This window comes from Podarcis raffonei, chromosome 1 (genome assembly GCF_027172205.1).
Source record: "Podarcis raffonei isolate rPodRaf1 chromosome 1, rPodRaf1.pri, whole genome shotgun sequence".
In the NCBI taxonomy this organism is placed as follows: domain Eukaryota; kingdom Metazoa; phylum Chordata; class Lepidosauria; order Squamata; family Lacertidae; genus Podarcis; species Podarcis raffonei.
In genome coordinates, this window is record NC_070602.1 from 59,091,637 (window position 1) to 59,118,501 (window position 26,865).

Sequence of the window (26,865 nt, forward strand, 5' to 3'; positions counted from 1 at the left end):
ATGGCAGTGTGTGTTAACACTGTCACCTTTAAAAGTGCTGATCACCTGTCTGAAGAGGTGAGCAGATGAAAACTGGCTTTCCCTTCTCCCATCTAAAGACAGGAAGGGTGGAGGGTGGAGTGTGATTCTGGTAACTAGTCGACTGCTCTGGATGCCACCCCTGCTAAGTTTGCACAGCACTGTATCTGAACAATTTTCAGAAGCAATGCAAAATAATATTTTACTTAAGTATGATTACAATAGCTATAGCTATGTACAGAAACATTTCAGTTACATTTACTTTGACATATTTCTAACATACTTGATATCCTTACTCCCCAAGGTTATGGAGGATTAGGAAAATCATATTTCTCTTTTTCCCTGCAAAAGGACTGTCTTTTCAGCAGGGTAATAAAATATATGAAATGGTTAAGCAATTCTCACCAAATTTCAAGTTCTGGCCCAAGCCGGTATCTTGCTCCCTTCTGTTTAGCAATTTCAATACCTAGAATATCAAATTATAATTATAAATCTTTGGCAATCTCATGGAAGGGAAGAATCCTACATCTTCAAGTATAGCAACATGAATGATACGACTCAGTAGAGCACAAAAAATGGCAGCATGTGATGCCTCAATACAGCCTCCTCAGAATCTCGGGCTTTTTAAAGCAAATTCCCAGCCCTTATGGGAGCACTCCATACGTGAGCACTCCATTTTGAAATCTCAAAAACCAGAGACTATCAAGGATTCAATAACTGAGAGGACGTGCTACATGCAAATTGTCATCAGCATCAGTTTTTCTTGGTACAGAATATTTTCTTTTTCCAATGGGGTACTTACTGCCCTATGTACAACTCAGATTCACAGAACTGTTTTAACTGCAATCAGTGGAGAACACAGGTGCATGAAATGGCTATCACAGAGCAATAACTATGCACAGAGCTCTCTTACAGCTTACACAGAACATACAAGCTTTACAAATTATAAGAAATGTCCTTCTGGATCAGACCGAAGGATTAGCTAGTCCAGCATCCTGTTCCCCAGTCACCAACCAAATGCCTGCAAGAAGCCTACAAACAGAACTTGACCACAACAGCCTTTTCCTGCTGTTGCTTTCCAGCAACATTATCCTTGGAACCAGGGCTTTTTTCAGCCGGAACTCGCTGGAACTCAGTTCCAGCACCTCTCAGGTGGGTGCCATTGCTGTTATAAGAGAACAAGGGAGGCGTCCATGGTGAGTTCCGGCATCTCTTTTTCTAGAAAAACAGAACTGCTTAGAATTGCCACTTGAACCAGTCTGTGCTGGGCTAGCCAGCTGGAGATCACAGTAGTCCTGCCTCTGTGGTCCACCTGATGTCAGTCACCCTCCACCTTGTGGGGGAACAAACGCTAACCAATTTTGCCATAACTGGAGTTTGCAAACAAAAAACAGCAGTGTTTCAATTTAAAAAAAAAATCCAGCTGAGCCAATCAAATATGCAGGGCCCAATTCGACAACATGATGAAGAATCATCACTAGGTATCCCATCTCTCTGGCATTTAAAGAGACAGGAAATTGAATCACGGATCTTAATCTCAGCTATTGGAGACTCATACCAGCTTCATGCCTTACAGAGCACTGTAAGCAGTGCAACAAAGAAGCCTGTTAAGTCCTGAGCAGGATTTGATCTATAAGCAACAGAAGTAATTCATTATAATATTGTGATTATGATTTGATAGAAGATAGGGTGCAGAAGAAGGGGGAGAAACAACAACTCCATGGAAAACGGGGTGGGAGAAAAGATGAAAATGTGCTTTGATTGTATATGCTAAAAATGTTGAAACTTAATAAAATATAATTGAAAAAAGAGAAAAGAAATAGAATCCTGGAAGGGGGAAATCTGCATGGCACCCTGAACAAGAGCACCTGTGTCTGAAACATCTCATTGCATAATTTATTATTTCATTGCATTTGTTATTTCATCTCATTGCATAATTTATTATAATTTATTACCACTTGCATAATTTATTGTTGTGCTGCTGTGGGGCACAGGGCAAGCTAACTCCACCACAACCACAGAGTAAAGAGAAGTGCCGGCCTTTCATAGAGTTAGGTATTCATTGCAGAGTTGGAAGGTATTCATTGCAGAGTTACATCTTTGGTAAAGGCTGTTCTCCAATTGGACCACTCGCAGGCTCGTGTTTCCCAACTGTTGGTGTTTATACCACAGTGTTTAAAATTTGCCTTGAGGCAGTCTTTGAACCTCTTTTGTTGACCACCAGCATTACGCTTTCCATTTTTAAGTTTGGAATAGAGTTGCTTTGGGAAACGATAATCAGGCATCCACACATGACCAGTCCAATGAAGTTGAAGAATCACTGCATGCATATATATGCACACACGCACGCACGCGCCCCCTCCCCGCACCAAAGAAACACCAGCGTTCTTTGCTTTGCCTTACTTCTCAATATCCTTTCCAGGTTGCCATCAAAATCCAGCGCCCATTGATTCAAGGCGCAGGTGGCCACAGTCACCTTCCTGCCCATGGCGCTTCGGTGCCTGAGGCTTCGCTTCTCCCGGGAGCCCTTTGGCGACAGTAGGTCGGCTGTAAATAACACACAGCGACAGCCCCAGCTCAGAGCAAAAGCGGACCCTTTCGCTTCCGGGGGGGGGGGGCCGAGCGAGAGAATCCACACATAAGCCCCGCGGGGCACTTCCGGGATAAATCATAGAGGTAGGAAGGGATTCGAAAATGGAACTAAACCTCCCACTCTCGTTATCCCAGCGCCAAGCATAGGGCTCTCACCACGGAGATGAGAGAGGGTAGAGCGACGCGACGCCATTAGTAACGCGTTCGCGCCCCCCCCGGCTTCCTTTGGTATTTCAGTTTTCTCCCCGCACGGCCAGAAATGGTCGAGAACGGTAATGCGGTTCCCGTGTAAATAAATGAACGGAGTCTTTATGTTCAACTGAACTCGCGTCTGTATCCTGTAGAGCGCTAGATTGGTGGGTCGGGGTGGAGAGAGCGTTTACGGGGTTGATGGAGGGAGCCATTTAAACCAGACTGGCTTTTTTGCTGCGATTTCAGGTCTAGGGTTTTGAAATAGAGTCGCAAAGTGATTTCATGCTCTTTAATCAGCTCATAGTGGTGAGGAGGAATGAATGAATGTCCCCTCAAAGTATCTGCTTTATATACATTATTTACACAATGGGCTGCACATGATTGGCTAATTCCGGAATTCTACTGTAAGCCAATCAAGTTGTGGATTCACTTCTATCTGGAGCATGATTGGGTAGTTCCTGCCAACCAGTCATACTGCTGCATTGTTCTAGGACCAATCAGACTGCTGCATTCTGAATCCTATTGTTCTAGGACCAATCAGACTGCTGCCTTTTGGATCCTATTGTTCTAGGACCAATCAGACTGCTGCAGTTTGGATCCTATTCAACTCAGTACATAACAGGTTCTGTTTTGGCTCCCCCCCCCCCCCGTCTCTTTCGGCATCTGTACTGTTTTAAGCATGATTGTGCGAGATTTCGGTTCAATTAAATGCACTTAGCAAAATGAGTGTGCTTGAAATATCTGCATATCCTGTGTAGTTGTTTTAGTAGTGTCTATGTTGCATCATGGTTGGTTGGCGTTCAACTGTCTTGGTCTCGGAAAACAATTTCACCAATCAAGAGTGAGCAAGCCACAATTATAAAGCCATTATTATAAAGTTGTAAGGCGTTTAACAACCACAGCCTGTATCTGAAATATGGAAAACATAATATAACATAGCTGCATTCCCCTGGAGGGCTGTTATTATTCTAAATTACCTGCTCTTCATCCTAAGGTCCCAAGGCAGGTTTACAGCACTAAAACACAATATTAAAACACTGCAATCCTACTTTTACATGGAAGTAATTACCACTGTGTCCACTGAGGCTTGCTCCCTGTGCAACTTTTTCTCCTGCATGGATGTTCCTTGGTAGTTCTTAAAAGGAGACTAATCTGACTAAAAGCAACGTTCTCTAATTTATATGTTCTGGGGCTGCTTTGATAGTGCAAAAATAGTCAGATATTTTCTCCTTTACTAAGAATCCCCCATTTTATGTGGCCTTTTTTTCTTGTGACTGACAGCAGTTTTGGGATGACCATGACTCAAGTTAACCTTAGCCCAAATCCCCCAGACTGTTATGCTCATCTCCCCCATATTTTCTTCTATAGATGTAGAACAGCTGCTTCCAGAGCTGGCGTTATGCCGTCTCACACTGAAAGACAAGGAAAGAGCAAAAATTAACCTGTTGAATTTATGTTTGTGATGTAGAAGTTATAACTATACAGCCCATGTAAGGGGAAAATACCCAGTTAACATGAGCTCAGCAGCCCAACTTGTGAATCACAGCAATTATACCGCCTCTCATGGGTGTAGCCAGGATTTTTGTTAGTGGGGTGTAGGCCTTTGGGGGGGGGGAGAACCTCAGTTAGCTATGTATTTTTATTGACATTTATTGATTTGGGGAGGCAACTGCCCCTCCCTGTCCCCCATGGCTACACCCATGCTGCCTCTCATCTTGGAGGTACAGTGGTACCTCGGGTTACATACGCTTCAGGTTACAGACTCCGCTAACCCAGAAATAGTGCTTCAGGTTAAGAACTTTGCTTCAGGATGAGAACAGAAATCGTGCTCTGGCGGCGCGGCAGCAGCAGGAGGCCCCATTAGCTAAAGTGGTGCTTCAGGTTAAGAACAGTTTCAGGTTAAGTACAGACCTCCGGAACAAATTAAGTACTTAACCTGAGGTACCACTGTAATATACAGCCATTGTTCTCCCCATGCATTTGTCTAACTTACTTAGAAAGCCATTCGAGCTGATTGCCACCACATATTGTGGGAGAGAATTCTGGGGTTTAGCTGTGCATTGCAGGAAGATGTGCTTTGTCTGGGAAGGAGGTTATTAACTTGTTGGTGGGGGTGGTATGTACAGTAAGGTTACCAGATATCCCCGTTTCCTGGAGACTGTCCTTGGATTTACAAATCAGTCCCCACACAAAATCCTATCATTCCTACTGAAGTTGAAAAGTGTCCCTGGATTCATTGAAAAAAATCTGATAACCTTAATGTACAGTAATTTGTGTCCTCATGTTGATCATTTATGTTGTGAACTGCCCTGTGATCTTCAAACAAATAATACTTTATTTGGTCTTCCCCGAATCGTCCAACATTCAGCTTCATCAGACGTTCTCCTGTGCTAATAGTTTCAAAGAAGCCTGTTTACCTTTCGTGTCCTGTCTTATTTGTTTCCGGCGCCCTACTTTTCTTTTAAGCGCCAGATACTGCAACCTTTTTTCCTCCTAAGGGAATTTCTCCTGTCCCGTGACCATTTCAGCCACCCCTTTCCTGAAACTTTTCGGGATTGCAAGCCTTTTTATCATTCCTAGAAAATGCCACACCAAGAAGCATGTTTTTCTTAGTGATTTGCAACACGTGCAAGGAGGCTTCCGTTGGATTTCCCACATTCGTTTTTATGCACACCACGGCCAAGCTGCTCGGACGCGCGCGCTCTTTATCAACAAAGCGTTTCTTCCTCCGCTTCGCAATATTCATCAGGCGGCTGCTGCCATGGTGACTGGCATCGGCTCAGCTGATGGCTTGAGGCAGATGCACCAATCCAGCGGTGAAGCACGGGATGATGCTGAACGAACCCGGCAGGTGATTGGGCGATGGGTGCAGGGTGCTATTTTAAGGGGGCGTGGCAAAGATAGGAGGGTGAAGGAGGCGGGAGGGGAAGAGTGAAGCTCGAGCCCTCGGCGCTGGAGCGAACAAAAGCGTCGGTTGTTCGCGGGCGGCTGCACAGCAGCGGCGCAGGTAAGTGGGGGGAATCGGTTTCTGGAACCCGAAGCGAAATGGGATATTGGAGTGAATCGAGGTCTCGGTAAGGAAGCAAGCAGAAAATAAATAGCTTTGCATGCTATTAATAAAGCGGCGCCCGCCTTGGGTGGTTTTCCGGCGATGAGAAGGTTGCACGTCGCGGTTGTTGGGAGTTAAAAAGAGCGGACAACAGGTTTCATAAGCTTTAGTCACAAAAGAAAACGGAAATTGAATATATTTCCTATAACGTCCCTCCGTTTTAACACTGGCACTAGGCATGAAGGGGCTCGTTTTAGGCTCCTGTTAACGGTGGCCAGTTTTATCTCTAGGCTGCAATGGCTTGAATTCCATTTTATTTTCTTAACTTTGCATACTGCCAATGTAGTGTTTTTGAGGGGGTGGAGGGAGGATTGTATAGTTGAAGCAATAATGCCGACTGCTCTTTAAGGAAAAGAAAGACCTTGTATGTTTGCCAAGCCAGAGTACATAACAGATTGGTATAACTAAACAGAGCCCCCTTTTTTCTACCTTCTTTGGAACGGAGTTCAAAGTGTTCAGCATCTGACTGGTTGACGACCTGTGCATCGAGATAAGCCTGCATGTCGTGCAGATTGCTTAACGTCCTTGTGGATGAAACAGACCTCTAAAATGTTCACCATTGTAGCCCTGGGAGGGGAGGCAGGGCGACATTCTGCTTGAGGGGCAGCTTCTGAGGCAGGCGAAAAAAAGCTATTGTTATACTTAGCTTTCACTCCATGCGGTTTAAAATTATGAACTGCTGCGGTGGGGGTGAGGCTTACTCTCAAGCAAGTTTTGGACTATGACTCTGGTTCAAGAATCCACCCTGTAGTTCAATTTCACCAAGCATCCTTGGACTCGTGCTCCCAGGGTTGTTGTACAGATAAAGGTGAATTCGGTAAATGTACTAAACCCTTTGGAAGAAGCGTGGGAACGAAATCCTCCCATTATGCAACAGTAATTACCTCAAGGTGTATTGAAAGAAAACTAGCTAAATGGAAACTTACTCTCTTCTCCCCTCCCAACAAGTGAACAAGATTTCCTTGAGATAGGTAGAGTGTTTGGGGATATATATATTAGTGGGACCTTTCTCTGCGAGTCCCTGGTCTGCAACTTACTGGATTTGGGGCACGTTTTGAAGTAGAATGTCAGCAGCATTGACTCTTACCTATTCATTTACATCAGTACCAGTAAAGGTCCCCAAGGATGAAGGTGTCTTTTGAACAGTGGCTCTTTCTTAATCTTGGATGCTCCTTGTGGAGGAGAAGGGGAGAGAGAATGGGTAATTTTAGGGCAGGGGTAGGCAACCTAAGACCCTGGGGCCGAATGCGGCCCAATCGCCTTCTCAGTCTGGCCCGCGGATGGTCTGAGAATCAGCGTGTTTTTACATGAGTGGAATGTGTGCTTTTATTTAAAATGCATCTCTGGGTTATTTGTGGGGCATGGGAATTTGTTCTTTTTTTTCTTTTCAAAATCTAGTCCGGTCCACCACATGGTCTGAGGGACGGTGGACCGGCCCACAGCTGAAAAAGGTTTCTGACCCCTGAATTAGGTATCATTTTTGTCTTGAGAGTGACCTAGGAGCATAACAGTAGGAAAGGTCACACTCATGCTGCTCACACTAAGGAGAAGGGATTGTAAAAGCCAATAAAAAGTACTTTGTGTAATAAATGTGTGTGCTTGAGAATATATCTGTGCTGGAAGCCCTGAGGCTCAGATAAAACTCCAAGGTTGGCATTCTCCACTGTATGTTAAAGATTGGACAAAAAGAAAATGAGACGTTCCTAACAATTGTACATTAGAGGTAGGCAATCTCATAGTTTGTTTTTCAATGATGGCAGATCACTGGGCACTGTTCCTATATTCTTCTATATAATAATGCTAGCTAGAGCTTAGCAATAAATTACTTTTTTACACTACTGATGGTATTGTGTACTGTATTCATGCTTTGACAAGATTAGATTTATTTAAAATATTTTTTGCCATGTGCATTAATACTTGCTCCATTAAGTAACAATGCTCCAGTTTAGTAACAATACATTGGTTTATGCAGTTGGGTGTTTCCTTTTCTTTACACTCAGGGCTGGTCTGAGCTCACCTTTTGAACTGTTCAAATCACACAAGTAAAAACATAATCTACATCTGTAAAAACAACCTACTTTTGATACAACTGTACTAAGTTGCCAGTTTCTTTCTTCTATGGTACCTGAGCTTTTAGGAATTAAGCAGTAGTCAAGCATTCAGCAGATACTCAGATCTAGAGAAGAAAATATTGTGCCTGTGGATTTTCTGCCTATCATAGACACAAGATTTTCTTGGTTTAATTCTGGTGCAAGTGAATTAGGTCAGATAGCAATATAAAAATCTAGTTTAGTTTTGTCCACACATGGTGTGTGTGCAGGGGCCCAGATGCTTGCTGATACAGCAGATGGAATTGGTTGTTGGACAGAAGTAGAGATGGGTCATCAGTTTTCTTTTTTACTATCTATATGAGGATAAAGATGATTTAGGAGAGGAGCAACAGGTAATCTGCTTTATCCAGGGAGATTGCTTGTGTGTTGGATTGTACACTACAAATCACGAGCATTGGTAGCTGCCACTTAGAAAGGTTTTGCCTCCTCCTGAGGCAAGCATTGCCTTAAGAGAGAGTACAGAAAGATGTTGAAATGGAAGTACCGTAGTTAGGTACTTCTTGTTGGGATTAGGAAAGCAGGAGGCTATTGATTGCTGCAGTATTGGTGACTCTGGCAACTTGTAGTTGTATCCATCTACAGGTCACTTGGGCTAAGGACTAAGTAGTTCTCAGTTTGAAGGTTATCTTGGCACTTTCGTGCCCAGCCCTCTATCCTTAGTTGCTCTAACCAGCAGAGTTTAGTAAGGGTATGATCCTCGAAGGCATTTAGCCTGTGCCAGCATCTCAGATATGCTAGATCAATTCTGGCTGCTAGTGAGGGAAGGCCCAACTCAGTTCTGTGGCGGGCTGCTGGTGTTCTGCCAGGAAGCCCCAAAAATCAGCCTCATAAATTTATTTTGTAGGACCTCTATTTCAGATCTAACACCAATTCCCAAAATCTCAACCCAGTAGAGCATTTGGGCAATGATTTTAAAGACAGTGATCTTAATATCTGGGTTTATTAACTGCCCACCCTTTGAATGGAAGAACCTATATAGCTGCCCAGTAGTGACCAAATATTAGCTTAATTGCTTCCAGATGGTGTTTCCATTATGACTTTCCATCAATAAGTAATCCTAGATATTTAAATCTGGGTACTTGCTCAAGCATGCAACAATCTAGAGTCCATCTGGACTTGGTAGTCCTCTTGCCAAATACAGTGACCTTGGTTTTATCATAGTTAATTTTTAGATGTTCTTTTTTACACAGCTGTCCAATTTAACCAGCACCCTCCTAACTCCAATTTTATTCTGAGATAACAAAACTAAATCATTGGTGTAGAGCAGAATTGACAATTTACGATTCCCAAGGGTGGGGGCAGAAAAGGAGGAGGATTCCATATCAGGGATGAGATTATTTATATAGTAATTAAATAGGAAGGGTGCCAGTATACATCCTTGCTTAACACCTCTGTTAATTGTGATTCTTCTTCTTTGGTGATCACTTGTAGCTGAGTAAGATTGTCTTCCATAAACACAGTTTTAACAATGAGTCCTTAGGTGACTGTGGAGGCCAATTCTGGATCCACATGCCCTTCCACAGTGGGGACATGGGTTTCTGGGCAGGAGTTGATCATGGTAAGGGTTTGCCAAGTGTGCCTTCCTCTTAGCGCGTTTCTCCCTTTCTGAGCTCCTGAGTTTGAGCATCTTTAAAGCCCATGACACCTTTGGTAAAGGCTGTTCTTCAATTGGAGCGCTCACATGCCAGTGTTTCCCAATTGTCGGTTTATACTACTTTTTTTAGATTTGCCTTGAGAGAGTCTTTAAGCCTCTTTTGTTGACCACCAACATTATGCTTTCCATTTGTAAGTTTGGAATAGAGTAGTTGCTTTGGAAGACGATAATCAGGCATCCGCACAACATGACCAGTCCAATGAAGCTGATGTTGAAGAATCATTGCTTCGACACTGGTGATCTTTCCAGTACACTGGCATTAGTTTGGCTGTATTCCCAAGTGATGTGTAAAAAATTTCAAAGGCACCGCTGATGGAATCTTTCGAGGAGTTGGAGATGGCATTTATAAATGGTCCACATTTCAGAAGCGTACAGTAAGGTTGGTAGTACAATAGCTTTGTAAAAAAGCATTTTGGTTTCCCTGCGAATGTCCTGGTCCTCAAACACTCTGCACATCAATCGGGAGAAAGCTGCACTCACAGAGCTCAGGCGATGCTGGATTTTGGCATCAGTGTTGACCCTTATGGAAAGATTACTGCCCAGGTAGGAAAAGTGATCAACATTTTCCAACGTTACACCATTGAGTTGGATTTCTGGTGCTGCAGGTGGGTTGTTTTGTGCTTTTTGGTGCAGCACTTTGGTTTTTTGGATGTTGAGTGATAGGTCAAACTTTTCGTAAGCTTCTGCGAACATATTTAGGATGGTTTGGAGGTCATCTTCTGAGTGTGCACACACTACGTTGTCATCAGCATACTGAAGCTCTAGGACGAAAGGTACAGTAACCTTACTATTTGCTTTCAGCCTGCTCAGATAAAAGAGCTTTCCATCTGTTTAATATATGTTTTCTACTCCCGAGGGGAGTTTGCCTTTGACAAAGTGTAGGATCATGGCAATGAAAATAATGAATAGAGTTGGGGCAATAATGCAACCCTGTTTAACACCTGATCTCAATGTGAATGGTTCACTTTGAGAGCCATTGTTATCTGTGATTGTTGCCATCATATTATCATGGAGGAGCCGAAGCGTGTTCACAAATTTATCTGGGCAGCTGATTTTCAGAAGGTCATTCCACAGGGCATTACGATTTACAGTGTCGAAGGTCTTAGTCAGGTCAATAAAAGCCATATAAAAAGGCTGGTTTTGCTCTCTGCATTTTTCTTGAAGCTATTGAGAGGTGAAAATCATGTCCACTGTCCCCCTAGAAGGTCAAAAACCATTTTGGGATTTAGGGAACGGTCACCTCAGATATTTTTAAGAGACGGTTTGCTAAGATCCTTGCAATAATTTTGTCAGCCACAGCTAATAAAGAGATGCCTCAATAGTTTCCGCAATCCGTTCTGTCACCTTTTTTTAAGAGATTGATCATTTTGGCGTCTCTTAAGTCTGCTGGGATCTCCTCTCCCAGATTTTTTTAATGAGCTTGTGAAGTTGTGCAAGTTCATTTCCACCCACTTTGAAGACTTCGGCAGGTATCCCATCAGTGGCTTTGTTGCGCCACTTTAGCTAATGCGGCCTCCTTTTGCCGCCAGAGCACAATTTCTGTTCTCATCCTGAAGCAAAGTTCTTAACCTGAGGTACTATTTCTGGGTTAGCGGAGTCTGTAACCTGAAGCGTATGTAACGCGAGGTACCACTGTATTTCTGGGTTAGTGGAGTCTGTAACCTGAAACATCTGTAACCTGAAGCATGTGTAACCCGAGGTACCACTGTATTTATATAGTAATTAAATAGGAAGGGTGCCAGTATACATCCTTGCTTAACACCCTCTACTACAGAAGTACCTTGTTTTGCAACCACGATCCGTTCCGGAGCCCCGGTCGCTGGCAGAAAAGGACGCTGGACAAAGCGCTGCGTCTGCGCACGCACGCCAAACCCGGAAGTAACCCGTTCCAGTACTTCTGGGTTTTCCACAGACATTTGACGGAATGGGCACTCGACGAGGCGGACGCTAGACGTGTACTACTGTCATTGGAATTAGCAGGGAGTTCAATCCTGCTGCTTTGCCTTGTGCCCCTGGTGGGAAGATTGCAGGAATATGCAGCCAATGCAGGATTTCACTCCTGCCCACCAATCAGCATCAGGAGTGATGTCAGTGACTGAACATGGTTTGAAGGAAATTGCCTCACACCCAGATTGAACCCCCTCTGCTCTAGAGCATGGACAAGTACCTGTATCTGAAGTGATACAGAATTCAACCAGAATTCTAACACAGTGGTGCCCCGCAAGACAAAATTAATTCGTTCCGCGAGTTTTTTCTTCTTGCGAGTTTTTTGTCTTGCGAAGCACGATTTCCCATAGGAATGCATTGAAAATCAATTAATGCGTTCCTATGGAGACCGCCTTCAGACCAGGTCCGGGGACAGTCTGTCCACGGACCTCTTCTGAAGGCAGGCCGGGGGAGAACGGCAAGCTCCGGGGACAGAGGTGAAGGGGCAGCACTCCTTCGCCTCTTTCCTCGAACCTCTTCTGTAGGCAGGCGGGGGGAGAAGGCTGTTCTGAAGGCTGGCGGTAGGAAGAAAAGCCCTTCTCCCCCCACCGGACTTCAAAAGAGCTGCGGGAAGTCCGGCGGGGGTCCAAGGGATTCCCTCACCGCTGCCTGCGTTTAAAAGCACTCCGGGGAAAGTTGCTTTGCTGCTTTCCCCGGAGTGCTTTTAAAGGCGGGCGGCTGGGAGGGAATCCCTTGGACCCCGCCGGACTTCAAAAGAGCATCGGGAAGTCCGGCGGGGGTCCAAGGGATTCCCTCCCAGCCTGCCCCGCTCCGCTGAAGTTTAGAGGGAGCCTGTGGGGGAAAACTCAAAAAAAATTTCATTTTGCGAGAAAGGCCCATAGGAAAATTTGTCTTGCGAAGCGGCTAAAAAATCAGAAAACCCTTTCGTCTTGCGCGTTTTTCGTTTAACGAGGCATTCGTCTTCCGGGGTACCACTGCACTTTATTCTGTAAAATGTGTAGAATGACTCCAGAGCAAGTCTAGAGAAAGCTGAAATTGAAAATGTGTGCAAATATTGTTGAAGCAGACCTCAAACTAGTAGCAGTCAGCTGTGAGTCAGAAAGTTCCTGTATTTGCTATAGCAATGAATTATTTGGGGTAGTTTCATGCAAGTCACTCTCTCTTGACTTCAAACACTGCTAAACATTATGTAGAGGCTAAATATTTATTAGTCAAAAAGTTTTAATATTTCACAACTTCTTTGCTGACTAATAATTAGTTTGGCAGTTTACAAAACATAACTATCTGGACAGGGTTGTTTCTACACTGTAAATAATGTACCAAGCGGAAACATGCATTTCCATGTTTGATCTTATATCATTTGTTTTGTAACCTTAAAAAATGGACAAAGAAAGAGGAAGTGAAGAGCAGGCACTGTTGCTTATATTTTTAGACTTGTTTAAATGGGTCACACTAGATAGCTCAGTTGGTTAGGGTGTGGTGCTGCTAAACATCAAGGTTGCAGGTTCAATCTAGCTGCATATTCAGCAATGGACTAGATGATTCTCAGGGTCCCTTCTAACTCTATGATTCTATTAAATGGAGAACTTTGATGGAGTTTTGTTTTTACAGTCAAGCAGTGTATAAATTTTATTAAAAACATGCATAAGGCACCTGTTGCCCTTGCATTTCAGAACAGCTACTGCAGACAGAAAGAAACAAAGTACAATGGAACCTCAGTTTTCAAACATCTCGGCTGCCAAACGTTTTGGAAGCTGAACACCGAAAACCTGGAAGTGAATGCTTCCGTTTTCGAGCACGCCTCGGAAGTCGAATGGCTTCCAAGGCGCATTTCTCAATTTTCTCCATTCACTTTGCAGACAGCCCTTTGATCTTCAGTTTTCGAACATTTCGGAAGTCGGAACGGACTTCCGGAACAGATTATGTTCGAAAACTGAGGTCCCACTGTACAGTGGTACCTCAGGTTACAGGCGCTTCAGGTTACAGACTCCACTAACCCAGAAATAGTACCTCAGGTTAAGAACTTTGCTTCAGGATGAGAACAGAAATCGTGCAGCGGCGGCCCTGGGAGGCCCCATTAGCTAAAGTGGTGCTTCAGGTTAAGAACAGTTTCAGGTTAAGAATGGACATCCAGAACGAATTAATTTCTTAACCCGAGGTACCACTGTACTGTACTGGAAACCACAGGAGGAGAGTGGGTTCTTGTGCTCCAAACCAGCTTGCTGGTTTCCTACAGGCCACTGTTCAGCCACTGTAAGAACCGGATGCTAGGCTAGATGGGATGTTGGCCTTCTCAAACAAAAATGGAGGGGAAATAATGTTAGTTAATTATCACACTGAAGTGTCCCATCACTTTCAATAATGAGATTTTTTGAGATAATTCATATATTTATTTAAGAATATTAGATTGGTTTTGTATTAAGATATAGTAGGAATCTTGAAAGGTTTCTATAACAGGATGTGTTACATTGTATGATATTCTTTGCTGATATTTGTACTATCATTTGGAGTTCATATAGCACATGTAGTGTTTATATTAATTGGATAATATATTTAATTAATAAATAAAAACAACCAGACACTTTTTGAGGGTGTTATGGAAGAGGGCCATTTTTAAAATTTTGGCTCACGTCCTTCCCTTGGGCTGGAACTTACATAACCCTGTATATGATATAACCTTATATATTGATCTTATATATCCCAGTTATAATGAAGATTCCCTGACACTTTCTGGGGCAGCCCAGTCAGATGGGGAGCGTATAAATAATAAATTATTATTCTATTAGCTCTCGCAACTGCAAGTTTTATAGTAGACATGGGAACCTTTTGTAGCCTGAGGCTTGTGTCAGATGAATCCAGATATGAAACAGGGCAAGAACAACAGATGTGTCTCCTACTTTTTACAGTGACTCATTCCAGCCGTACAAAAGCTGGCGCATCTACACATTCACAAGCAGGTATTCATCCAGGCAAGCAAGAGGGATTATTGTTGTTGAAGAGCACATTCTAGTCAGGCAAAATCATCCTGTGTTCCTGAGTAAGGTCCAGGAAGTGCTAGATGGACCCGTTAGACAGCTTTCAGAGCCAGGTTTTGACAGACCTTCGTGGGAAGAGCGTACTGAATGCCTTGCTGTTCAAAACATGCAACATAGATGATATTAAGAACACACTGTTTATGATGGTGCTGGATGTTTCAGAATAAAGGGTGTGGTTTTAGAGGTGTGTTGATTCTTAATTATGAAGAGTTTTGTAGATTAAAACCCAATCTTCCCTGTAAACAATTGGGAGCCAGTGCAGATTTTGGAGCCCTGGTTTTAACACACTGTGTACCATCCCAGCAAGGTAATGTTGTGCCTGTGGTAACTGAAGCTTTGGAACCTGGGAAGACTAGCACCACATCACCTATCCTATATTATTTTAAAAATGACCAGGCTGGGTTCATTTTGCTCGGAGACCACCTGATCTCAAAACAGTAGTTTAGAGTGAAGCTGATCACCTCAATGACGTCGCAATTAATATATGCACAGGAGTCCAATCAATGAGATCCAAAATAATTGTGAAAAGATGGCCTTTGGGAGAGAAGCTCATTGTTCGCCAATAAAGGCGGTAATAAAGTTACCCTCTTGAAGTTAGCAGTCCTAGATAATTTAAGATACTAAAGTCTAAACTCTTCATACACGAGGAAAAAAACACGAGAGAAGGTTGAATTCAGTATTTAAAAATTCACTTGAAAACAGTTTGTTATAAGATGGAGGTTTTAAGGGCTTTTTTTTTTTCATTTTTATGCACCTTTCAGGAAGCTTTTTTTGTACCACTCGTTATTAACTGCATTCAGTTTTGGCATTAAGACCTCTTTTTGTAAGGATGTTTTTGGTCAGTTGGGTTAACTTTTAATTCATAAGCTGTTGTCTTGCTTTGGCTTAAGGAATACGTAAAGAAAAGAAGAAGTAAGGACAAAAAGTGTCTACAAACCTGTGTGCACCATTATGTTCTTTAAAATTTTCCTTTAACTACTATCAGCTGTAGCCAACAAGCCACAGATGGAGGAAGACTGATTTGAAGATGGAAGCCTGTTATGTGTGCATAATCCATTTTGGTTTGTAGCAATTGGCCTAGTGGGAAACTGTAGGGTATTCTTATTTCCTTGGAGCTTGCTTGGGTAAATTTATTGTTATTATTTGCATACATATCCCATCTTTTTCTCCAAGATAGTCAAGGTGGTGTACATGGTTCCCCCCCCCCTTTATTCACCACAATCCTGTGAGGCTGAGAGGCGGTGACTTGCTTAAGATCACCCAATGAGTGTCTTAACTGAGTGGAGATTCGAACCCTGGTCTCCCAGGTCATAGTCTGACACTCCAATCACTGTACCACACTGGTGGAAACCTAGTATTTTCACTTTCATATGTGGAAGTCTTTTTTAAGAGCAAAGACTGCACAGAATTGTTCATGGTGAGTTCCAGCATCTTTTTCTAGAAAAATAGCACTGCTCAGAACTATATTTTGTTGGGCAGGTTAAGGTTTGTTTAGTAATGACAGCCTCAATAAACCATTAAATATCAGACTTGGAAATATGTAGTATACAATGGTACAGTGTAGTACAAGCTTGGGCTTGTTTATCTGTACTTTAGAGCTTTGTTTTCTGCATTTGTATGCGAGGACCTTTTGTTAAAAGGTCACTGATTTTGTTAAAAGCAAAGGGAGCCTTGCATTTTGTAGCTGTCAAAACTGTGTGATGCAGAAGTGAGCCAGAACAATGCAAACATAGTGGCCTAATCCTGAGTATTGTAAAAGCTGTTTGGAATGACAGCAGTGGATGTAGTCGTCATCTTCTTTGGCGATCGTAGCCGAGTAAGATTGTCTTCCATAGACACGGTTTTAACAATGAGTCTGTAAGTGACTGTGGAGGCCAATTCTGGATCCACACGTCCTTCCCCAGTGGGGACATTGGTTTCTGGGCGGGAGTCGATCACGGTGTGGATTTGCCAAGCGTGCCTTCCTCTTAGCACGTTTCTCCCTTGCATCCTGAGTTCGAGTGTCTTTAAAGCCCATGGCATCTTTGGTAAAGGCTGTTCTCCAACTGGAGTGGATATAGTAGGCCTTTGCAAAACAGCTGTGGGCTAGGCCCAGGGCTTCCAAAACGATTAGTGGCAGAAGTACTGCAGGGACTCTCCAGGCTGCTGCTTGGGTCTGACCCTATCCATTTTGGTTCCATGTTTATGATCTCTAGCACACAAACAAATGCAGGAAGCTGTGCCTCGTCTGAGAGATCCCCTGCAGCTTGCTGCTGTGTTCTTCTGGTCTCTTTCATGTTGGCCAAATTTTGCCAGTTCCTCTCCCCCACCCTCCACAGCTCTCCACATCCCCTCCTGCACAATGTTTGAGATTTTCAGGGAGTTCTGAGGGCTTCAGTATGTGGGGAAGGCCTGTCGTGCAAGCAGAACTCTACTCAGCCTTCTCTGAATCCTAAACATGGCAGTGTGTGTAGGATATTCTCATAGACGTGTCTCTTAAGAAATTCCATATGGGCATGAGGAGAGCCTAGCCCAGGGGTGCAGAACTTGTTAGGCTTCATGGACCAGATCCTGATCAGGGGGCCCCCACCTGTCAAAACCCCTTTCACTCTGGAGTGAGATCCGGCTGAAGGGGGAGAGAAGTCTTAAGCCTGAACTTGCTGTGATTTTAAAGAAGGAGCAGGAGACTTGCAAAGGACTTTGCTAGCCTTTGGGAGACCCACCCCTCCCCAGCTTTAAGATTGCCAGCACCTAATGTTGTGGGAAGTGCCAGGAAAAGGCCTGCCAAAAAATCCAATGCTTGGGAACTCTGGTGGCTTATTTATGTTGTATTGATATAACACGAAATTCATGCTTTGTAGACAAATGCTAACTATTATTTCCCCCTGCAAATAAGATAGCAAACTCTGATTTGCCCATAGTCAAGCATAAGAAGTTGTTATAGTTTTGCACTCAACTGTTTATGAATTTCCTATCGTCTCTCCCTGTAGGTTCCAATGGCTGCCTCTCGGCAAACACAGTTTTCTGAAGGAGGAAAAAGTAAATCCGTAATGAATGGAGCTGCAACCTCTCAAGGACAATGGGGGAGGGCCTGGTAAGAGAATCCTGCCCTAACATAGTTTTAGGTGCTATATAAAAATTGCTTCCAGTACTGCAACATGAAGAAGTGTCAGATCATAAGCCTGGAAGGCTGTGTTTTAGAGGTGATGTAGGTCCACCCCATTCTCCAGAACAAATTACGGCTCCACTTCAGATTAATGTCTTCATTTCCTTTTAGATGCATTATTTTATGTGTATCAAAGTTATCTGTGTACCAAAGAAATCAAAAAATCGACTCAAAAGCCTCTTTTGGAAACCTGCCGGGAGACAATCCTCTCTAACTGGTATAGTTTGAGACAGTCTGGAAGCTGAGAATACAATTAAAATTTTCAGAAGTTGCCACACGAGGCAGTGTTGGATTTTTATGTATCAATGCAATCCTCATGATTAAGGCATTCAACAGATTATTGATCTTCCTGTCCTGGAAGTTTTTAGAACATGGATGGGCAACCTTTTTGTATGTGGGGGACACATTCCCTCAGGGATTATTGCTCAGGGGGGGAGTGTTAATATGCCAGCAGTGACCAGGGCCAGAATGGGAGGGCAGAGCAGGGACACCCCCATCTTTCTCTTTCTCCGCATGCAGGAGGATTGTGGGGAGAGAAGCAGATTCCTCTTTCCAGAGCCCTGAACTCATTGCTTGCAGAGGGCTTTTGGACCTTACACTGAGGGCTGCATGTGGCCTTAGGTTACCTAGGCCTGTGTCAGAGGGGTTATCATATGAGTTGGATCCCGAGCAGGAAGGTGAGGGAGGTGTCTTGTGCTAAGTTAGGTTCATTGATTACATGTGGTAATTGTTGGGATGCAGCCAAGGAATCGGGGGCAATTGACAAGCCCCCAGCTGGCCCCAGCCCACCAGCCAGTGTGCCAGGCGATCTCCTGTCCTTGGATCAGCATGAAACTGTGACCCTAGCTTCAGAAGCTGGGCACACACACTCAGCAGAGTAAAACGCTGCACAGCAGAAGTGGCATGGAGAGGCTGTGTTGAGCATATTTACAAGCAGTTTATCCAGCATACATCAGGACGAAAGGAAAACATGTCTTCTCCCCTTCATGTCCAAAGCAAGACAGCAAAACAAAAACTATACACAAACGGAAGTTCCCAGCAAGCTGTGCTGGACTGTAAACGGACATGTGACACACAACAGTCTCATGCCTGTCCCTTAAGGTGGAACGGAATATTCTAACAGTAATATGCAGGTGTTTATGAACAAGAAACAGAAAGGTACCCCTAGTAGGGCTATTTGGAGTCACAGATCTGAGATCAATGCCAAAATAAACATGGTGGCAGCAGGCCCATTTCTAGAAGTAAAGAGAAAATAGATGTGGGATGCTGAACCTTCCCCCAAATATGTCACTTGCCTCCTTGAAATTTGTCCCTTGCTATGGCTTTTCAGAGGATGCAAATGCTGGAAGTGAGCCTAGGTGAAATAAGTTGATATGGCAGGAAGAAGGGTGTGTGTAGGTTGGTTGGTTTTGCAAATTCTACTGTCATCCTTGAGACCCCAAGCACTGCACAATAAACAAATTATTTATCTCTGTGTCTAAATCAGGCCATAATCAAAGCAGCAGCATCTTGCAACTCTTTGGTTTCTTGTGTCTCTTACTTTTCAGGAAAGTCGACTGGTATTCCTTGGCGTGTGTCATCTTTCTACTCCTATTTGCACCCTTCATTGTATATTATTTCATAATGGCATGCGATCAGTACAGTTGTTCTCTAACTAAGCCAGCCATTGACTTGGTCACGGGGAAAGCCAGTCTCTTGGATATCTGGCACAAGACACCACCATTGACTTGGAAAGCTGCGACCCTCTATGCTTCTTGGGTAATCTTCCAGGTATGTGCCTTGAGGCTTCTCTGTTGGAATCCAATAGGGCATAAGTAAGGCAGTCTCAGGTATGTGATCAAAACTGAGCTTTTCTGATTACAAAACAGTATTTTATTGGTAGAATCAAAGCTCACACATGAAACTAGGGAATATAGACTGTTCATTATTATCCTGTGAATGCTATTGGCAGCAACCCAAGACTCTGAGATTCAGCATTCTGTCACCACCCGATTTGCACCAGCTGTTAAGACCCCTGGCTTTCTGGACCCGTGTGTGATATTTCTACTGCTGACCCTTTTTCATTTGTATTGCTGTTTCCAGTACTCTGTCCTCCCACTCATGTTCTACATACATACACACACCAAATACAATTACTGAGTCATTAGAAAGACTGTAGGTACATAAGAATTTATACAGGGAGAAGAAATGTAGATAATGTAGAATAATGCCTGAAACTGCAGGGAGTAGAAATTATCAAGATGGGATTTGGAAGGAAAAAAACAACTGTCAGAAACAAGAGCATTGAGAACACAAGCCAAAATTACCCATCCTTCATAACTACCTGACAGTTCAGAAATCATTTAACGTTTTTATAACAAAGATTCCTGCATTGTAGGGGGGTTGACTAGATGACCCTCATGGTCCCTTCTGACTCTACAATTCTTTGAGTCTAAGATGCTTCTCACAAATTAATTTTTGTTACAGGTATTTTTGTACATGCTTCCTGACTTTTGTCACAAATTTCTTCCTTATTTTCGAGGAGGAGTGCAAGAAGGGGCTGTCACACCCGCTGGTAAGCTCATTTTTGCCAATACTTTTTCTTCACAAAGCTTTTTAGCATCACCAAGAAATCCATGTGCAGAGACCTAAAAAGGCAAACTCAAGCCTATAAGCGTGTTGCTTTTGTGATGCAGGAGAAAAGGCATTGTTTACAACTAAACCCCAAAGGAATTCTTAGAATGTGGGATCTGTGTCTTTCAGATGCTTAGATCTTGCCCCTCGGAGGGTTGTATGAAGTCAGTATGGGGTATTGGTTAGAGGAGTTGTAAGGATAAAGGGGGGAGGCAAAGAACCATGTCTTGAGCTCCTTGCAGGAAAGTTGGGATATGAATGCAATAAATAAATAAAATTCTACAGTGAAGTGTATACTTAGGCATGCTGCATTGTACTGTAGAAACCCTTTTGACTCTGCAAAAGTGATTCACATGCAACATGCCTCCAGCTCAATGCCAACTGATCCCAGGAAGTTTGACTACGAAAAACTACGAAGTGCTAAAGCAGAGGCAGGGAGCCCAAGGTCTACATTACCTCAAGGGCAACCTTCAAGAGGCCACATGCCAGCGATGGGTAGGGCCAGAAGCAAAACGTGGGTGGGGTCCTAGGCAAAATGTGGTTGGAGCAATAGGTGTTGCTTACCTTTGTGCAGAAGGCTACATTCCAACCACACAAAAATGTGATGTTGCTACACAAACACACCCTCTGTTTGCATACATCCTACATCCAGGCAAGCAAGAGGCAGTATCATAGTTCAAAGACATGCTCCAGACAGGAAGGATTGTGGTCTAGGGTGTCCCAAGGGGCAGGTGCAGAGACCAGAGGACCACATTCAGCCTGTGGGTTTGAGGTCTGTGTCAAAAGCTCAATTACAAGGTCCCTGGTAAAAATGCGAGTAGCATTCCACAAAGCTAACAAGACATCCATCACTTGGGAAACGTTTTCTCTTCATCAAGGTCATCCTAATATTGGCTGAATTTCCGAGAGCATCCTAATGTCAAATTAAGGATTGATAACTAAACCAATGCATATCACAGACAAGGAATGTAACCTAAGAACATCTCTGCTGGATATATCCAATCCAGCATCCTGTTTGCAAAAACAGCCAGGTACATGCTTCCAGGAAGTTCACAAGCAGGACATGAGAACCATAGGATTCCTGTTTATGTGTTTGTTAAACATGGAGGTTCCATTTGGCTATCCTGGCTAATAGTAGTTGATACTCAATTTTACAGAAAATAGGTTTTATGGCTAATGCTTTATTTAGCGTTATATTGTCAAGTGTTCACCATTCTGAGAACTCTTGCGAAAGGACAGTCTACAAATACATCTGGGTACACAGTTGCCCATGTTGTACTATTGGAATGGGTTGGGATAGTGGGTGATTTTTAAAATGTTCCACTACATTCAAAGCAAATACAAACAAATAGACTGGGTAGGATGAACTGGTTCCTCCTCACTCCAAAACTCTACGCTATGAAGACTTGCATCACTTTATGAAAACAGGGTACAGAACTGCAAAGTTCACAACCACTGGATATCACACTGACTTCCCTACCTCTTTGTCAAGTGCCATCACTAAACTGGACCATGCAATTCTCTTCCCTTTCAGGCGCAGTACTCAAATATGAGGTCAATGGACTTCAAGCCTGGCTTATCACGCACATACTCTGGTTTGCAAACACTTACCACTTCCACTGGTTCTCGCCCACCATCATTTTTGACAACTGGATTCCTCTCTTGTGGTGTGCAAATATCCTGGGCTATGCCGTTTCCATATTTGTAATGATAAAGGCCTACTATTTCCCCACTAATGCAGAAGATCGGTATGTTGGCATTGCATATATTACTACATCTATGGTGTTTGCACATTTGATGAGCATTTTTCATTCTGATAAATAAAACAAATCCAGTAGTGCCCTACTTTTGCTTTCCCACTTGACATCCTAGATGCAGGAATCTAATATTTGTCCGTTATAGCATACAACCATGTAAACTCATTAGACTAGTCAGTAAGTACAGTGGTACCTCGGGTTACATACGCTTCAGGTTACAGACTCCGCTAACCCAGAAATCGTACCTCGGGTTAAGAACTTTGCTTCAGGATGAGAACAGAAATCGTGCTCCGGCGACAGCGGGAGGCTCCATTAGCTAAAGTAGTGCTTCAGGTTAAGAACAGTTACAGGTTAAGAATGGACCTCCGGAATGAATTAAGTACTTAATGTGAGGTACCACTGTAATTAAGGGACGCAGGTGGCGCTGTGGGTTGAACCACAGAGCCTAGGACTTGCCGATCAGAAGGTCGTGGTTCGAATCCCCGCAATGGGGTGAGCTCCCGTTGCTAGGTCCCTGCTCCTGCCAACCTAGCAGTTCGAAAGCACGTCAAAGTGCAAATAGATAAATAGGTACCACTCTGGCGGGAAGGTAAACTGTGTTTCCGTGCGCTGCTCTGGTTTGCCAGAAGCTGCTTAGTCATGCTGGCCACATGACCCGGAAGCTGTACGCCGGCTCCCTTGGCCAATAAAGCGAGATGAGCGCCGCAACCCCAGAGTCAGTCATGACTGGACCTAATGGTCAGGGGCCCCTTTACCTTTTACCACTGTAATTATGTGCCTTTTAAAAGAATTTTCTCAATATCATGTTTTGAAATTGATTTTAGATTTATCTTTTCAATTTTTTGTTTTTGTTTTAAACAATTTTAGCAAATTCACTGGTAACTTCTTCTACGACTTCATGATGGGGATTGAATTTAATCCTCGTTTAGGAAAGTGGTTTGATTTCAAACTGTTCTTCAATGGCCGCCCAGGCATTGTAGCATGGACTCTGATCAACCTCTCTTATGCAGCGAAACAACAAGAATTATATGGACAAGTAACTAACTCAATGATACTTGTCAATGTCCTCCAGGTAAGCCAAGACCTTGTTAAATGCCAAGTGAATCTTAATGCTCTGAATATATAAACTGATGGAATTTAGGATCTAATAGGTGCTCCATATATCTAGCTTCATCCCCTTGCTCCTGCTTACATTTATATCCCAACTTTCTTCCATCATGGAACTCAAGGTAGCGTACATGTGATTCCCAGTCACTCATCCAGGTGCTCAACAGAACAAGATCTGCTTTACTTCAGCAAAATGGTGACCTAATGTGCCTTCAGGCTAAAACTTGTAGCCCATAATCAGTATAAGTTAATGAGTTCTGATCTTAGTGTGGTAAAGGATTATGGCTCACATAAGTGTGCATGTGTGTGCCCATCAAGTTTAGGGGCTAGCTATACTTTCAAATATTGGAAGTTTGATTCTCTGAAGTGTAGAGTGCCTAGAACTGCATTTTTGTCAAAAACTTTTATCCCATCTCAAATAAGAGAAAATTTGTAAGATGAGGCTCAGCAGAAGCAATCAAAAGAAGCCTGATGTGACTATACTGCCAAAATCTAGCGATTTAAGCATTTAAATTTTCAAGGAAGGATTTCACAGTTGTCCATCTATGGCTAGCCCTAGTGATCTCTGTTGTGTTCTTTTTCAGGGTATATACGTTTTGGATTTTTTCTGGAATGAAGCCTGGTATTTGAAAACGATGGACATCTGTCACGATCATTTTGGATGGTACCTGGGCTGGGGAGACCCTGTTTGGCTTCCTTATCTCTATACACTGCAGGTATTTTCATATGTTCATGATGTGAAATTCATTAATCCCTAGAAACAGTAGTAACAACAGTGGCATTATTAGCTGCTACAGTAAAGGTCCTGTTCAATTTTTATTGACTGCTTTGGACACATGCTGTGGCTCCTGACATCCCAAACCAAATACATTTATATCCTGCCCCTTTTTCCCCCCTAAGAAGCAGGATACAAGTGGTCTCCTTCCACCCCTTTTTATCCTTGCAGCAACCCTGTGAGGAAGATTTTGCTGAGAGGTAGTGATTGATCCAAACTCACCCAGAGAGTTGATGACTGAGTGAAGATTTGAACCCAGATCTCCCCAGTCCTCATCCAGCAGTCTGAACACTACACCATATTGGCTCTCATTATAACAAAGCGAGTGACTGCAGGGTCATCTGTGGCTTATCTATCTGTGTTATAGAGTATTCCTCATAAGAGCACCCCCCCCCCCGGCAGGCAACAGCTTCATTCTCTAGTATGGGCTCCTCTAACGAAAGCAGACAAGTACCAATTCTGTATAAACGTTTGCTTATGGGGTATGTTTCTCTCTCCTTCTTTAGGGATTATACTTGGTCTACCACCCTGTCCATCTGGCTACAAGCAGTGCAATTGGGATTCTACTATTTAGTTTAGTGGGCTACTATATCTTTAGAATGACCAATCATCAGAAAGATCTCTTTCGTCGTACAGATGGCAACTGTAAAATCTGGGGCAGGAAGCCCAAGTACATTGAATGCTCCTATACGTCAACGGATGGGATCAAACACCACAGCAAGTTGTTGACATCCGGCTTCTGGGGAGTGGCACGCCATTTTAACTATACAGGCGACTTGATGGGCTCCCTGGCATACTGTCTATGTTGTGGTTTTGAACACATTCTGCCTTACTTCTACATAATTTATATGACCATTCTTCTGGTTCACCGTTGCATCCGGGATGAACACCGATGCTCCAGCAAGTATGGCAACGATTGGAAGAAGTATACTGATGCAGTACCTTACCGGCTAATTCCTGGGCTCTTTTAAATGCTCGATTTCTCGACTTCAAAAGGTTTATGAACAGTTATCTTTTCAGTGCAGCAAGTTTTGAGGATCTAAAAAGCAGCACCTTTTTAGCGCACCTGATGAGACACGATTCTAATATCTGTTAAGGTCATTGTGCCACTAAAATGATCTAACTTTTTTAAAGGTGTGGATTTTGTTTTGTTTTTTAAAAGTTCCCTGTCCTTGACCAACAAAGCTTGATTAAAAAGTTGAATCTTGAGGTGCATTCAGGTTGACACCTTGGACACACACAGATTCCAAAGTGTGTACAGGGACAGGAATACACACACACAAGCCCTGCCACCAGTGTCCTCATGGATCTTTCCCCTGCCTGTCCTACCTGTCCTCATGTTGTGTGAGGAAGGTCGTGCATCTGCTTGAAAGTGCCTAACTAACTGCACATGATGGAAGATGTTTCTTCTCAACTTCACATGTTCAACTTCACAGAAGTAGAAGCCACCTGCAGACTTCCATTGGGCAACACAAGGGAGATCCAGAATGGGGTGGTGGGCAAGATGCTCGTGAGAACTTTGGGGACAAGGTTTGCTTGTGTGCTGGCCACAAGGATGCTAGGGGGAGGGATTGAATGCACATCCATGCGTCCATCTACACTTGGAACATTTGTGTGTGAACATGCCTCTGGTTGTAACTGAATCTACAATGTTACTTCACTCTGGGACACAACCCACAGGCAAATGACTGGCCCTTTAAAACTTCTATTCATTCCCCTGTGGTTTGAAGAGTGGCGATTCTTGATAGCTTCAATCGGAGTTTGATTGTTCAGGTCAGCTATAAATGAACAGTGATCCAGTTACAATATCATTTGATATCTGGTCTTCAGATAGGCTTATTGTAACTACATCAGAGATTCTGGAGCAGTAGTTAAGCTCTAAATGCATACTGGGTAACGAAGGGACATGATTCTAAAACATGACAGCTGGGTTGGTAGAAGGTCTCTTATCAGTTCTGTTAATTGTGATAAAAATCACATTCTAGAAATGTGTTGGAATACTGCCCTAATTATCATAGATGTTTTCTGCATACAAGTTCACCTTCTTATGGGAATGCATATATTTTAAGTGGGAATAGCAACACTTCTGCCTACCTTTTTCAAAATTGCATACTAGATGCAGATAGTTTACCACTTTGAGAACTAAGTTCCTGTTTGACAAGGAACCACCTAGCCTAAACTTCATATGCAGTCTTTCCAGTAACACCTCTTGAGTATACAGCTTAATGTTAGGGTGAGGAAGACTAGCTGGTGATGGACATCAAGGCTTTACCCTATAGTTAAATGCAAAACTCCCTTGCCTGGCCCTAGATGGCTTTGATGCTTTCTGTTTACTGTGAAAACAGTGCTGGAATAGTGTCTTCACAAAATCAAATTCAAAGGTGAAGAAAGAAGGCAGAGTATTCTTCCCATTCATGCATTAAGTGACATAATGTAAAAATAAAGTGGAGTGTTTTCTTCTGTCCTGTCTTTTTAAATCTGCTCCCACCCAGATATAGTGCCACGGAATTAAAGTTGCTTTATTTGCTTGCTTACCACATTTTTCACATGCAAGAATATATTTTTCGTAATTAGGAAAGCATAATTTTCACGTATGTACATAGCATAATAACAACAGTGGCTCACCAAGTCCACTGACAGATGGACAGATGGGAAAGCAGTAAGTTTATATAAGCACAGAGAATGCAAATCCAATAGTTTGCTAGTATAGGTAGAAGCAAGGCATTGTGCAGTATCTTACACAAGGTCTTGCATGGTGAATGATGTGGAAACCAGATTTTTCATGCCGCATGCTTTGAAGCACACAAATG

General features: G+C 43.2%; 2 protein-coding genes across 3 annotated transcripts in view; one reads left to right on the top strand and one right to left on the bottom strand.

Annotated features, from left to right (window-relative positions):
- The window catches only part of NADSYN1 (NAD synthetase 1), a 29,618-nt gene extending 26,921 nt beyond the window's left edge, over positions 1-2,697 (bottom strand). The window contains exons 1-2 of the mRNA XM_053388887.1: positions 2,422-2,697; positions 424-484 (exon numbers count right to left, since the gene is read on the bottom strand). Coding sequence (XP_053244862.1) covers positions 424-484; positions 2,422-2,506 — 146 coding nt within the window. The 5' untranslated portion in view covers positions 2,507-2,697. The remainder of the gene's footprint in view (positions 1-423; positions 485-2,421) is intronic.
- Positions 2,698-5,548: 2,851 nt separating this feature from the next.
- DHCR7 (7-dehydrocholesterol reductase) lies at positions 5,549-26,515 on the top strand. Of its 2 annotated transcripts, none has more exons than XM_053388862.1 (8): positions 5,549-5,653; positions 17,628-17,731; positions 19,351-19,573; positions 20,270-20,357; positions 21,951-22,164; positions 23,041-23,245; positions 23,865-23,996; positions 24,562-26,515. In XM_053388862.1, the coding sequence occupies exons 1-8, from the start codon at positions 5,564-5,566 to the stop codon at positions 25,024-25,026; spliced, it is 1,521 nt and encodes a 506-aa protein (XP_053244837.1). In that variant the 5' UTR covers positions 5,549-5,563; the 3' UTR covers positions 25,027-26,515. The 2 variants fall into 2 exon arrangements, with proteins under 2 accessions (XP_053244837.1, XP_053244848.1); XM_053388873.1 differs by lacking the exon at positions 5,549-5,653 and adding an exon at positions 5,685-5,809.
- The last annotated feature ends 350 nt before the right edge of the window (positions 26,516-26,865 follow it).

Excerpts from the sequence above, each read along its gene's own strand:
- DHCR7 (XM_053388862.1), top strand. The coding sequence starts at position 5,564 with ATGGTGACTGGCATCGGCTCAGCTGATGGCTTGAGGCAGATGCACCAA. Across the intron at positions 5,654-17,627 it reads ATGCTGAACGAACCCGGCAG|GTTCCAATGGCTGCCTCTCG; the intron begins GTGATTGGGCGA and ends CTCTCCCTGTAG. Across the intron at positions 23,997-24,561 it reads CTTATCTCTATACACTGCAG|GGATTATACTTGGTCTACCA; the intron begins GTATTTTCATAT and ends CTCCTTCTTTAG.